This window comes from Larimichthys crocea, chromosome XXII, assembly GCF_000972845.2.
Source record: "Larimichthys crocea isolate SSNF chromosome XXII, L_crocea_2.0, whole genome shotgun sequence".
NCBI lineage: Eukaryota > Metazoa > Chordata > Actinopteri > Sciaenidae > Larimichthys > Larimichthys crocea.
The window spans coordinates 18,258,051-18,273,481 of record NC_040032.1 but is presented as its reverse complement, the minus strand read 5'-3'; the positions used below and the strand labels follow the sequence as shown (position 1 = coordinate 18,273,481).

The window sequence follows — 15,431 nt, the reverse complement described above, 5'->3', positions numbered from 1 at the left end:
TATTGTTTCCTCTCTATACTAGACTCTGTTCAGAGAGAAAAATGAGAAAAGGTGAAAGAGTTAAGGTGCGTGATAGGAGATAGGAAAAGGACGGGGCAGCTGCAGTGTGGGCAGGTCTGTAGGGTGAGTAGGGAACGGGAGCGTTTAGAATGAAGCATTATGGGATTGAGTTGACGGTTTAAAATACTGGTTGACTGACTGGTTGATTGACTGATTGAGATGAGATGTAGACTGACCTGTGTGAGATCGGGGCTGTCGCCCTGATCTATCCCAACTCGCTGTGTCACAAAAAAGGAGGGAGGGGTAAGGGGAGGGAGGAGGGAGGCAAAATAAAAAATAAACCAAATGTAATAATAAAACAAAGAATAAACCAAAAACCCAACAGAGTAAAAAAAAGGGAAGAGGCATGTGAAGGAGGAAGAGGAAGAGGAGGAGGAGGAGGGAGAAAGAAGAATCAAACCCAGGCATTCATTACTTCATGCAGTGGCTGGAAAGGAAAACAAATAAAAGACAACAGAGGAGGAGGGGAGGAGGGTGCATGCACACACATACAAACACCTATATATACACAGTATATGTACACACACTTATAAGTACTCACACACACACACACACAGAGATCTGGAGACTGGTTTGAAATGAATGCTGAGCACACCGACTGATTGAACAGGCAGGGCAGAGAGGGCAGACAACAGGTCACGTGACTGCGAGGTAAGAAACATCCAAAAGGAAGACACTCAACTAATGTTGACTTTGAACAGAAAGACAAGGGAGGGACACAGATGACACACAAACAGACAAACACACATTTTGTTAGACAGGTCAAATGAATGGGTCCTTAAAGTCAACGTTAGTCTGTTTATTTTTTTTCTTTGGATCGAGCGGCTGCACCCCAAACCTTCTTCCAAATGGGAACGAAACCAAGCAGAGAGAAAGCCTTTGAAGATGGATGCTACGCAGTCTACAGAGGATCAAACTGTTTCTATTCACTCAAACCTAGCAAGGACTGCAACTGTTAATTGAATAAGAGCCATTATAAAGAAAAAATGTGTTTTTTTAAGGCAAGGGAGGAAATAAAATAGGAAGAGACAGAGATAGTGATAGAAAAAGAGCTTGCTTGGGCATGCAGTGCAGGCATGTGAACAGGCAGCACGCGAGAGGGGTCCCTGAACTGGAAGCTCTACACGAGTGGCTCTCTGAAAGACTCAGCCATTAATCACTGTCTTGGAGTAACCCCCTCCCCAGGTCAGGGCAAGAGTAAGACAGAAACAGGAGAAAATCTAGAGGCAAAACCAAAAAATACTTTGAAGATTAAAGAGAAGAAACCCTCTGGACACTGATCTACGGTCAGTTCTAGGTTTGGGAAATAGCGACCGTAAATCAGATCCCAAAGGTAACAGAAGTCTGGAGCAATTCTCAACCAGTTAACACAAGATTATTTTCTCTGCAGGTTCAATTCTTCTGAGAAACAGGAAGAAATGATGTGAATATAATGTTTATAGGAGAGCAAAGGAGACATTGAGCTTTGCGCCAGACAGATATTCTCACCCTCTCTGTTACCTCTGTGGAGGAGCAGCAGGACAAACAGACGTTACCTCTGCCACTTTGAGAAACTCAGACAGTTTGGTCATCCTGTTCAAAAAGGTCTTGTAGATCTCTAGAGCTTCTTTGCACTGGTTCTTCTTCATGTCAAAGTATTTCTCTGTGTATCAGATGACCAGAATCAGTGTAAGATCATCATTTATTCACAAAGGAGGAAAAAAGTACACATCAATACTTAAGCTTTATTTTAGCCCACTAAAGATGTTCTGTCCATGATAAATGACAGTGTATACGATCCATAAAACTACATAAAATAAAAAATAATCTTGTACTGATAAGCTTGCACTTAAATAAATGGAAATAAATTCCATGTAGACTTCCAGTTACTATGCAGAACATCCATGGCTGAAGCACCTCAGATCAGGTCACTTCAGTAATTAATCATTTAATGAACTCTTCACTAAAGAGTCTGCTGGTCTGTCCTCAGTCACCTCCTTACTGTCTTAATAATTAATGAAAGAAAAGAAGGTGATATTTATGGTCTTTAATCAGACTTTGATGGACAGTTGGAGGAAGAATTGATTTCCCCTTAAAGAGGGTTTAAGTAGAGTCTTGTGATCTCATCACCAGAAGTAGATTACTACATGAATATAAAATGGACTCAATAGAGATTAAATCAAGATCTGCTGAATTTGTATGTATACTTTACCCAGCATGTTGATGACCCCTTCGTTGTAAGCAGCAAACAGGCGTATGGAGTCTTTAAACAGCAACATGAAAGCCGTGTTGATCACTCCATTGGTCAGCTCATTGGAGTTTGGCTGAAGGAAAGAAAGATCACTGAGACTGGATCATGTTTTTTTTTCATATGCATCTTTTATCTTTCAGTCAGATATTTACCTGGAAATCCAGCAGTGCATCCAGCTGGTTCTGAATAGTGGGCAGAGTCTTAATCAGCTTCTCTGTGTTCATGGTGCGCATCACGCCGTCAGCCCTGGTAACAAGCAAAAATAAGTGCACACAAACATGCACGCAGCACACACAGGACTCATCAGACCTGTAGGTTAAGGTATGTAAGGAGGTCTTTTAGAGCCCAGCAGAGTGAAGAAATAACACAGGAAACTGTGTTAAATTTGATAGACTAAATCTATCTTTTACAAATGAAATGTTGACAAAAATATGCACCCTTGCTTAGTTCATGAAACTTATTGAGTGTGCCTGAAAGAGCACACTCTTTAAAACCTCTTGGGCTTATTCTTCCGCTTATTATTCGTCTTCCGTTTCTTCCGTGTTTTTTTCGGTTCGCTTCTCCTCCCAGAGTTTTTGTCGCACATACACAAACAGGGTGTCAAAACGACTGGCTAACATGCTAATGTTAATTGCCAGCGCATCAGCGCTAACATGCTAATGACGACATGCTAATGTTAATTGGTAATGCTAACATGCTAATGTTAATTGCTAGTACATCAGCGCTAACATGCTTATGCTAACATTCTAATGCTAATTGCTAATGTTAATATGCTAATGGTAATTGCTAGCATATCAGCGTTAACATGTTAATGCTAACATGCTAATGCAAATAGCTAGCGTGTCAGCGCATCAGTGCTAACATGTTAATGGTAACATGCTAACTGGCTAATGAGAACATGCTTATGTTATTTGCTAGCGCATCAGCCTAACATGCTAATGTTAACATGCTAATGTTAACATGCTAATGTTAATTGCTAGTGTGTCAATGCATCAGAGCTAACATGCTAATGTTAACATGCTAATGTTAACATGGTAATGGTAATTGCTAGCGCGTCAGCGCATCAGCGCTAACATGCTAATTTTAATTAGCATTACCTACTAAGAATTAAATACATGCAAATGTTAACATGTTAATGTTAACATGTTAATGTTAATTGCTAGCGCATCAGCGTTAACATGCCAATGTTAAAATGCTAATTGCTAGCGCGTCAGCGCATCAGTGTTAACATGCTAATGTTAACATGCTAATGGTAACGTGCTAATGTTAACTAGCATTAGCCACTAAGAATTAAATAAATGTTAACATGCTAATGTTAACATGCTAATTGCTAGCGCATCAGAGCTAAAATGCTAATGCTAACATGCTAATGGTAATTGCTGCTCCTATGTTTAACTAAACATGTTAAAAATTACTATTTGAGGTGTGCTTTTTGAATACAGACCCCCGGCAACAGCCCACTCGTCACTCTCAAAATTTCTGCAGGAATTTTCTAGTACTGAATTTGCTGAGCAGTGTCAGTAATAATGTATGGGGGCGATGGGGCCAGAATCAGGCACTGTCAAAATTTCTTTCGAAATTTTCTAGTATTCTGTAAACTACTCAACAGTGTCAATTATGTATGGGGGAGAGTCACGGGCCAGAGTCACGCACACTCAAAATTTATTTAGAAATTTTCTAGTTCTTCTTCTTCAACTTATTCTTATGCCCTTTTTTCGGTTCGCTTCTCCTCCCAGAGTTTTTGTCGCACATAGACAAAAAAGGTATCAAAACATGCAGCTCGGCCGGGATCGGTGTGTATGACTTTTCTAAGAATTTCGGCAAACGGTTTTGCCAAAAGTCGCCAAAAACGATGCCAAAAAAAGGAATAGGTATGTATTGCGAGAACTTTCGAGAGCTAGAGTGAGTGATGTCATCGCTAGAGTGGACAGGAGAGACAACGATCAGTGAAAAAATAAAACGTATTCGACTATCGTGGCCTCAAATGCACCACTACACGACACGATTTATACATAGAAACGTAGGAAAATTTGTCGTCTCGCTCACATTCGCCTGCTAAAGCTGTCAGATATATCGGTTTGGCGGGAGACGCAAAGATTCGGCAGCAACACCCATCGGCAGGCTCATAGACTGCCATGTTAACAAGGTGGGAAATTTTCTTGAGGAAAGCTTCTCTGAGTTGCTCCCAAGCACATTTTTTCATTTATCGACACAAAATGCCTATGTAGACGTTCAGGAAGGGCACAGCCTGCTTCAGGTTAAGCCGGTTCAATGATTGGAAATACGGTTTTGGCCAGAGATCCTTCCGTTCGAGGGGCGGTCTCAGCATTTTCTTTCTGTCTCTGTCAGGATTTCCAACTGACATTCTAACAGGTGCAGTAAGTGCTCTGCTGATTAGTTGGTCCTGGTTGCTTGGCAACCTCAAGTCTGCCTGAAGGAGGAGAGGGGGGAGGGGCAAGCAGGCAGAAGCCAGCAGGCAGAAGCAAGCGGCGGCCATTTTAGCAGTTTTGGCACTTAATTTGAACTTTGAACTAATTAACATTAGCCACTAGGAATTAAATACATGTTAATTGCTAACATGCTAATGTTAACATGGTAATGCTAATTAGCATTAGCCACTAAGAATTGAATACATGCTAATGTTCACAATGCTAATGGTAACATGCTAATGGTAATTGCTAGCGCATCAACGATAACATGCTAATGCTAACATTAGAATGTTAACATGCTAATGCTAACATTCTAATGTTAATTGCTAGCGCATCAGCATTAACATGCTAATGCCAACATGCTAATGTTAACTTGCTAATGGCAATTGCTAGCGCGTCAGCGCATCAGTGCTAACAATGCTAATGTTAATATGCTAATGTTAACTGCTAGCGCGTCAGCGCATCAACGCTAACACACTAATGTTAACATGCTAATGCTAACATGCTAATGTTAATTAGCATTAGCCACTAAGAATTAAATACATATTAATGCTAACATGTTAATGCAAAATGCTAATGTTAACATGCTAACATTAATTGCTAGCGCATCAGCGGTAACATGCGAATGATAATTGCTAGCGCGTAAGCGCATCCGTTTCTTCCGTGTTTTTTTCGGTTCGCATCGTCTCCCAGAGTTTTTGTCGCACACACACAAAACGGGTAGTTGAAGCTATCACATTTATAGTTTTGGCTCTGTACACAATTGACTGACTACTCCCTTTCACAGCCTCATACACTCCCATGTTATTTTGAGAAGAGATTTTTCCAGAAGGAGCAGAAGGCTTTCTCTAACTACAGAGGTTAAAGTTTATACAATTTTCGCCTGAAAACTAGACAAGGATATACAGTTAGGTCCATAAATATTGGGACATCGACACAATTCTAATCTTTTTGGCTCTGTAGACCACCACAATGGATTTGAAATAAAACGAACAAGATGTGCTTTAACTGCAGACTTTCAGCTTTCATTTGAGGGTATTTACATCCAAATCAGGTGAACGGTGTAGGAATTACAACAGTTTGTATATGAGCCTCCCCCTTTTTAAGGGACCAAAAGTAATGGGACAATAGGCTGCTCAGCTGTTTCATGGCCAGGTGTGTGTTATTCTCTCATTATCCCATTTACAAGAAGCAGATAAAAAGTCTAGAGTTCATTTCGAGTGTGCTACTTGCATTTGGAATCTGTTGCTGTCAACTCTCAATATGAGATCTAAAGAGCTGTCACTATCAGTGAAGCAATACATCATTAGGCTGAAAAATAGCCAAATAGCCAAAAATAGCCAAATCAACTGTTTGGAACATTCTTAAAAAGAGAAAATGCACCGGTGAGCTCAGCAACACCAAAACACCGGGAAGACCACGGGAAACAACCCTTCACAACTGTTGGCCAGATCAAGAACACTCTCCAGAAGGTAGGTGCATGTGTGTCAAAGCCAACAATCAAGAGAAGACTTCACCAGAGTGAATACAGAGGGTTCTCCACAAGATGTAAACCATTGGTGAGCCTCAAAAACAGGAAGGCCAGATAAGGGTTTTGCCAAACAATATCTAAAAAAGCCTTCACCAGTTCTGGAACAACATCCTATGGACAGATGAGACAAAGATCAACTTGTACCAGAGTGATGAGAAAAGAGTATGGAGAAGGAAAGGCTGCTCTATCCAAAGCTACCACCTCATCAGTGAAGCATGGTGGTGGTAGTGTCATTGCGTGGGCATGTATGGCTGCCAATGGAACTGGTTCTCTTGTATTGATTGATGATGTGACTGCTGACAAACAGCAGGATGAATTCTGAAGTGTTTCGGGCAATATTATCTAATATTATCTTGTTAGCCAAATGCTTCAGAAGTCATGGAACGGCACTTCACAGTGCAGATGGACAATGACCCAAAGCTACTGCAAAAGCAACCAAAGGTTTTTTAAGGCAAAGAAGTGGAATGTTATGCAATGGCCAGTCAATCACCTGACCTGAATCTGATTGAGCATGCATTTCACTTGATAAAGACAAAACTGAGGGAAAATGCCACAAGAACAAGCAGGAACTGAAGACAGTTGCAGTAGAGCATCACCAGGGGATGAAACCCAGCGTCTGGTGTGTCTATGCTTTCAGACTTCAGGCTATAATTGACTGCAAAGGATTTGCAACCAAGTATTAAAAAGTGAAAGTTTGTTTATGATTTTGTCCCATTATTTTGGTCCCTTAAAAGTGGGAGGCTCATATACAAACTGTTGTAATTCCTACACTGTTCACTTGATTGTGATGTAAATACCCTCAAATGAAAGCTGAAAGTCTGCAGTTAAAGCACATCTTGTTCGTTTTATTTCAAATCTATTGTGGTGGTGTATAGAGCCAAAAAGATTAGAATTGTGTCGATGTCCAATATTTATGGACCTGACTGTAGTCCACGAGGAGGGAGGATTCTTCTGTTCATTTCAGATTTTGGTTTGATGCATACCTTATAGGTTTTTTTTGGCCACCTTCGAGGGGATCATTCAGACATATACTGTGCATCTCAGTGGGAAGACAGTGCATGCAGCACCTGTGCTAATTACTCTGACCTGCCGCTCACCCTGGTTGATGCCTTTGACTAACTTTATTGGTCTCTGTATGTATCAGACTATCAGACTACATTTTTAATGTCGGCCATTTTATCCTTGTCTCTCGCAGACACACAACACACATAGATAGAGAGACAGACACCCACACAAGCCACAAGAGCAGACGCACACACACACACACAGACAGAACAAGCCACACACCCCCACACACAACACACACACACCACACACACACACACACCGAACAAGCACACATGCACGCACACACAGCCCAGTAAAAAGGCAATGATGACACAGCTTGTTGTATTAATACTGAATTTACTGAGCAGTGTCAGTTATAACGTATGGGGGCGACGGGGCCAGAGTCAGGCACACTCAAAATTTCTTTAGAAATGTTCTAGTTATTACATATTATTTGCTCTTGGTGCTAATGTTAGCTAATCTAACAGGTTACAAAGGCTCCCTTTATGGGGAAAATAGATACTAAAAGTACTTTTAGTGCAGCTGCAATCTGCTGAGAAGTGGAAAATAATATTCACACCCATATTTGGGTAAAAATGCCCAACACCAGGCAGAAATTCAATTTCAGCTGTTCAGTGGACAGATGAATGTGTAGTGTGTGTTGAGTTTGTTACCCTCTCTTCATCTTGGTGAAGTCCACTGCTGCTAGTCTGTAAGACATGGCTTTTTCATTCAGGTAGCGGCTGTAACGTCTGATGAAAGTTGACATGTTATACCCTGAGGGACAGAGATGGTGCGCTGCATTTAGAGACTGATCAACTTGGCTTCTTTTCAAACCAGGTTAAGACACCATAACCTCTTCATATGGAATGGACTAACTTCTCCACAAGGATCTCCCTGTTAAACGGGTTGCACCGTCTCACCTTGAGATTTATTCATTAACTTATTTTTACTTAGCTATATTTCATTCACATTTCATTCAGTCACAGAGTATGTTTCCATTTTCAGTAACATTTGGCAACTTCTTGTCTAAAACAATGGCACATTTGTCTGTAGCTTTGCTTTGAAATTGCCTCTGAAAACGGACTTACTGATAGTGTTACAGAGCCGAGCAGAGTCCGACATAAGACGGCACTGCTGAGTTTACAAACAGCTAAATGGCTTTAAATCACCTTGTAGTGCAGCCTTATCTAAAAAGTTGTTGAGGTTGAAGAGCGTGTTTCTGGAGGCAAGGTACTGCATTAATCTCTGATGGAAAAAAGGACAAGAGAGAAGAGTTAGTCACTTATCTGATGCTGCTCCCTGACAATATTAAGTCACGTCCACCCAGATAGTATGTTGACACAGCAGCAGCAGTGGACAAGAGTTGCAGCTTTGACTTTGTTGACTTGAAGTCATGAAATGAAAACTTTGACTTCCTCCAAAACTGTAGCTGCCTGTGTTAAATGTCAGGACTTAACACAGGTAACAGAAGGAGAGCTGGTAAAATAGCAGATGCATGTGTAAATTGTTTTCCTGATTAATAGATGAATCTCTTGGTCAGTAAAATGATCCATCATAGGTCTCCAGTACTGAAGATGTCCACAATGACATAAGAAAAGGCCAGCGTATCCTCAAATTTAAGAAGCTACTTCAAGCTGCTGTTTTTGAGTCTATTAAAACAAATATGTTATGTCGAGGTGACAAACTACTTACTTATCATTGTGAAAACTTCAGAAAAAACAATCATCGTTGCCCTTGGTGGGCTTGTTCAGCTCACCTCGTTGCCGTACATCATAAGGTGGTGTGTGGTGATGAGCGCTTTAAACACCACTATCCAGCTGTTACTGGCTGTGCGCTCCAGCAGTGTGTCTGCCAGGTGGGGAATGCTGACGTTCAGCTCATTGGTGCAGTGGATCAGGTCTGGAGGACACAAGAAAATAACAATGTGGACATGAGTGTAAAGTACTAAACAAATAATTGGTAGAACAAAACTGATATAAGTGTGTGGAAAAGAGGTTAGAGGTCATCGTCCTTAAACTTAAACTACATTTTCACTTACTGTAAGTCACTGTAAATAAAAGCAGCAGCTACATGTCATATAATAAATCATAATTTATAACATCAGAGAGCTTAAAGGTTGAGTTATTATAAGTCAATAGAATCAGTAAACAACATCAAGTATTGACGTGCGTTCATTTTGTCTCACTCAGTATCACCGCACAAATCAATGAACAAATGATTCATTAATTATAGACGGATGAATCAGGACCACAGCTACTGTATCACAAAATCCATGTTGTGCCTGTAATTCAGTGCTACGCACCTACTCAGTACAACATTATACTGCTACAAAATGCCAATAAAATATAATTTCAGGAGATTTTGTTTTTTTACGAGATCACTTGCATTCCACCACATTCAGCTCATCTTCATTTTAAAATTACTATCAAATGAATAGATGATGAATAATGAATCCGAGTTTTCTTCCAGAGCATCTTTGTTAGCTGTGATGGGCTAAAACTGATTGGACTCAATCATTTGCCCTCTGAGACTCACATCGAGAGTGTAAACTGTATGTTCAAAGCAAATATTAAACCCATTTCAAACAGAAAAAAAGTTCTGTGTTCTACTGTGTGTCGGATTCAAAGGTCAAACTAATGAAAAGCAGAAAAACGTTTTCGAAAAGTTTTCAGTTTTATTTTTGCAATAATATGACAAGAAATGATTAAGCACCGATAAAATGTAATTTAAATGTAATTAATTCAGCAGGGAACACTACACATACAACTTGGACAGACAGGCACACACTGGAACAATGACCTAAATTCTTCAAGGATTTCTCTGGTTTAAAATCAAAATTTGAAGTATGTTTGGCGTCTGTTTAATCTCAAAGATTTACTGACTCACAGTCAAAGAACCAAGCTTTACATTTGTTCTCTAAACTTTCAGGCATTTTCCAGTAAAGCCTTATGAACTGTAGTGTGCATTTACTGTACAGCTGCTCCATGTAATCTGTCTGTATCTCCATGTAATCTTTATCAGCAAGTTTAACTTAAACAAGTAGATTAATGGACTCAGTGTTCTCTGTAGTACTGCAACAACTGGGATTGTGCAGGCTATTGAAAACCCAGCCAACTGCAGATGCAAACCACGTATCCCATTTCGTGAAAGAAAACTGAAACAAAGAGATGAACAACAAGTCAATCATATCCAAATCTCTCATGTCAAAACAAGCAGAGCAACACAGTAAAGAACAGCACAAGCAACACCCAAAGGCAAGTAAAGAGCTAAAGTAAAAATTCCCTGATGCAGCAAATGAAACCAATGGTGGAGTGAGAGGGAGTGAACTTGTATTTCACAGATGGAAAGAGAGTTTCTGTTACTGTTAGAAAAACTTCAAGCAGTTCAGTTTCTGGAGCAAATCTCTGGTCTGCTTCTTCCACAGTATCAGAGGTTATCCGGGTCTATTTGAAGTCTCTGTGATGTTTTCTGCACTCACTGAAGTGCTGGATACCAAAGAGTAGAGTTCCAGCTTTAATGCACGTCAAAGGCACTCATAACACCCGCATAACTTTGAACAACATAACCGTAACAACATTGATTATAGTCTCTAACCGGCTGACTCTTTCTGCCCTTGAATTGTTCAGTACACTGTCATTCTGCTGCATTTAACATCATGACATGTGGTCCGTTGGAAATATGTCTGTAAACTTCCAATATCCTAAAGTGGAACAATGTATACATCCATCAGATGATTCTCAAACAGACACATTCTGTATAAATATGCATATACAGTAATGCTAACATCAGAAAAGACACCTAACTGCTATGAATCTGACTCTTGAATCACCACTATTTATTTATATATTTAGTCTAATGATTTCTTTTCTTAAATATGAGGGCTTCAATATCAAAACTGTACATGGTAATGGTAGAGTTCAGTTATGCTTTACACATTTTTAATGGTTTGTCTGTGAATTTCCTTCTTGCTCAATAATTAATGGGACCATATTGATTTCAGCTAATTAATGTTTCCTGTCAAAAGTGTACGCACACAAACACAGCAGTAAGGGGGACATGCAGCACTCTGCAGGCTCTGTGGATGGCAATGTGGGCTCACTATTTTCATGTTCCCGTTAGAATTCAGTTTTAATTGAACACCATCATCAGGTCCAAATTTGACTTTGTCCAGTACTTTATACCCCTTTAAAATATCCTGATGACATTCCCATCAGCTTCAGCTGTACTGTGCTAATCTGCAAATGTTAGCATGCTCACACATTCATTGCAGACTGAGCCTCTATTTATGCTTGGTGACTGTGAATAGGTGAATAAACACGACTCATGACTTGTCCTGGATTATTTACCCCTCTAAGTACTTAGAATTTGTTCATTTGGTTCATTAAGGGGAAATTGATGCTTGTTTTAGTTATTCATAACCAATAACTAATAATTCATGTATTCATATAGTTTCTACTGTGTGAATATTCCTTTGGAGGTCTTTACTGGACACGGTTAGCTATCTGACAGGTCAATCAGCAGGTTAGCATTGTCACTGTAAGCACAGCTGCTAGCGTAGCTTGTTGAAAGGCATTATTTTACATTTGGCTCAGTAATAAATAGTAAAGCAGTTGTGTTTCTACTTGAATACAATTACAGCTAAATAATAGAGACTCTTCACTCAATGACTTTCATGCTGGATCCACCTCTGTGGATTGCTCTGGGTAATAATACATCAGCTAGGATTTAATCATTGACGCGTGACAGTGTTGATAGCCAGAAGGATGTCATGACGTATCGACTGTATGAATGCCAGCAGGGATTATTGATAAACTGCAGTCTATGTAGGAAATAATGCTCATCAATAACACATTTAGGAATAAGATTTAGGTGTGCAAACATTTCTATCAATAATAAGATGACAAGAAAAGTTAAATTCAAGACACTGCTAGTTAGAATAAAATATAAAAGCTGCTTTCAGGGCCAGGAGGTCATGTTTGGCCTTGATTATTATTCTGGTTGTAATGAACCTGCTTTCTGTCTCTCTGTATCTCAGCCATGACAGGGAATATTGCCTGAATATTGTCTGTCATGCTGATCATTCTCTATGAGGTAGTAAATACACAAAAATGGCCATTTATGTCAGCAACCAGTCTGTCAAGGTCATGGCCCAAGAAGGAAATACATGCCGGTGAGCCCTGGATTTGCCCACTGTGAGCAGCTTCAATGACCAGCTTTGTATTTGATTATTGCATTTGAAGAAATGGCACAGCAATTCATATTTTCTTTTCCACTGTGTCTGGTAAAATGGATCAATAACAAGTTAAGTATATTTTAAAGGAAACTGAAATGTCATCTGTATTTATCAAAGTGCCCAAATCACTGCCAATCTGCAGAAACAGAAAAAGCCCACTGATGGCCAACCTCTGTTTGTTCTTTTAACCCTGTTCTGTTCCCACATTGAGTCGGTTCCATTTGCTGGTGTTGTTGTTGTTGAGAACTTTTACGCACAGCCCTCCATTACTTCAAAATACAGACCAAGTATCTGTCACTTTTTATGGCCCTGTTTAACCAGTAAGAAAAGACAAATCCAGGTGGTCTGAGTGAGTTACTCACATCTGAGCTCTCAGACCTGAGATCGACCCGCAGTCTTATACAGCGGACTCAGCAGAAGCTCTGACAGAGCAGTGGAATTCATTCCCTTTACTTTTCATTCTTTATTCACTTCCCCACCAAGGTCCCCGTCTGAGCCAGTTGAAAGAGTCAATCCATTGACCTCCTGATCACAAACACACTTCCACCCTGCGTCTTTGTCTAACTTTAAAAGTGCAGCTTCTGCACTCCATAAATGCCAGGGAGTCGTATGTTATATCATGTCCTGGATGGAGGAGAGGGGCCCTCGAAAGAAGAAACAGAAAGTGTTTTTATTGTGAAAGCTAGCTGTTAGAACAGCTGCATCCAAATAGCTTAAGTACAAAATATTCATTCAGCTAAATATTTCAGTTCAGGCTTCCAAGGGAGGGGCGAACTGAGCCAGGTATACAGTTTCTGCTTCTTTTATTTAACTTAAGATCAGAATCAGAGCTGGATCAGAACAAATACTGCCTCAACTCAACCAAAATGAACTGATCTGTTCAAGAGAGGCTTTGTTGCCCTTGAGTGGTATCAAATTGATGGATAGAAATTTGTCATGTAAACGCTCTTGTTCTACTTTTATAGAAACATCTGTCACCCTTGAGTTAAGTGACATTTTCTAGTTTCTGAGAGACTCATGGTGGGTGGTGAAGTTGGATGACAACTGCAGGGTTGCTCTTATTGTTCTTACAATACTGTGGCTCAGTGCCCTTTAACTGATTATTTTCTTTGCCATGTAAACAATCATCTATTGGCTTGGTTTTCTTTAGAAATGAACCTCGATCTGCACCAGCCAAAATGTAAAACACTCACAGATGGCTACAGTAGTAATACCACTGAAAACCTAAATAATGAGCTCTGAGTGGTGGTCATAATGCAGATAAGGAAGTCAAAGCAGAAGTACTTACACAACATTTTGATTCAAGAGCCACAGAAGAGGCTGTTTTCATCGTGCATTCATTCAAACTTGTTTCTGGACCTTTTCGAAATGCTCTGGCTGTTTTTTCTGCTTTACTGGCCTTTTTAGTGATACAGCCCTAATTTAGATGTACTATGATGAGGCGGCCGGTGGGTACATCTTGTGAGGGAGACCAGAATTCCCAGTGTCACCTCTGCTGTGGACATGACTGAGTGTGTAGCTGCATGACTAACTCTCAGGCTGTTTGGCTACCTGCCTTGTTGTTTCTCGCAGAATGATTCATACACATTTCCTCTTGCTGCCCCCCCCCCCCCCCCCCCTCCCCATCTGTCTGTCTGTCTTTTGTCTTTCCTGCCTCTGTGCATTTCATGGGCTGAAATAGTCCGTCACACATGGGAGAGAACCAATTACAGAGGGAGTCTAGAGGCCCCTTCCCAGAGAAAGATTTGACTTTATAAAAACATATTCCTGCAATTTCACTTAATTTGCCATGGCCAAGTTGTTCTTTTGACCACAATTCCCAGAGATGTGATGATCATTTTTTTTGAGTTTACACATCAGCAAACGAGTGATTTTACATATTTTGTCATTTGCTGAGCTATTTTCTTCGCGGCTACAGTTAATGAAACTTTCATGTTAGATAAACCGACAACACACTACATATTCTTTATCCCTCCTTTGAGTTGGAGTCGGTCTCAGGTTGTGTATAGTCTAAATAAAACATGTGCATCCACCTGTCTGTTATATTCAGAGCGACTGGCAGCTGTCTGTCATGACCTGCTGCAGGATCCTTCTGCTCTAAACAAAATGAAAACCGCGGTTGAAAACTCGATGAGCCCCCTTGAGCCCCGCGCGACACATACACTAAGACGTGGAGGTAAGGACAATGCTTTTATATCGCCCTTGGAAAAACTGAGTTGTCAGTCGTAGGGGATGCGCAGCCTGCGAGGTGATCTCCTAATACACAATAGTCTGGCGATAATCGCATTGTCGGATTCAGCCCTCGTACGGCATCTCATCAGCAGCTATTTCAGGGATACATTTTAGCTACATTGTCTCTATGGTGATACTCACACATTCTGCTGATCACACATTGATTGGTTGTGTTTTATTGTCACACCGGTTCATATCTCTCTGCAGCTGGTCATCGAATGAATATTAAGCGCTTCTACAGGATGTGACCGTCTTATGTTTTATTTGGCGCCGCCCTGAATTCTCCCCCCGGATCCTCGCCGGGGGACGCGCTGTACTCCTTCTCCCCCCTCACCACATCCCTCTCTCCCTGTTCAGACGGGCGATTCTAGCAGAGGGCACTACCCTCCTTCCGGCCGTAAAGACATTTTGATCGTCCTCCCCGTTCCCCCCACCCGGACTCGACCATCATCACTCCGCCTGCCTCCTCTTCCACGACACCACTCCACCAACCACCACCAACCCCCTCTTCTCAGTACCATGTCGGGACAGTCTTTGACGGACCGGATCGCCGCCGCGACACAGCATGACCGGGTCTGCCATCAGCAAAGCAGTCTGCCAGGCCACGACGCCTGAGTCAGCGGACCCAAGAGAGAAACACCTTGACTGTAGGTTAAAGCATACCAT

The 15,431-nt window shown here is 40.9% G+C and overlaps 1 protein-coding gene across 1 annotated transcript in view; it reads right to left on the bottom strand.

Moving 5' to 3' along the window:
* The window catches only part of LOC104935086 (uncharacterized), a 42,662-nt gene extending 27,231 nt beyond the window's left edge, over nt 1–15,431 (bottom strand). The window contains exons 1-8 of the mRNA XM_027273755.1: nt 15,284–15,431; nt 9,057–9,199; nt 8,470–8,545; nt 7,972–8,074; nt 2,443–2,536; nt 2,252–2,363; nt 1,596–1,702; nt 237–278 (exon numbers count right to left, since the gene is read on the bottom strand). Of these exons, the coding sequence (XP_027129556.1) occupies nt 237–278; nt 1,596–1,702; nt 2,252–2,363; nt 2,443–2,536; nt 7,972–8,074; nt 8,470–8,545; nt 9,057–9,199; nt 15,284–15,431 (825 nt within the window). The remainder of the gene's footprint in view (nt 1–236; nt 279–1,595; nt 1,703–2,251; nt 2,364–2,442; nt 2,537–7,971; nt 8,075–8,469; nt 8,546–9,056; nt 9,200–15,283) is intronic.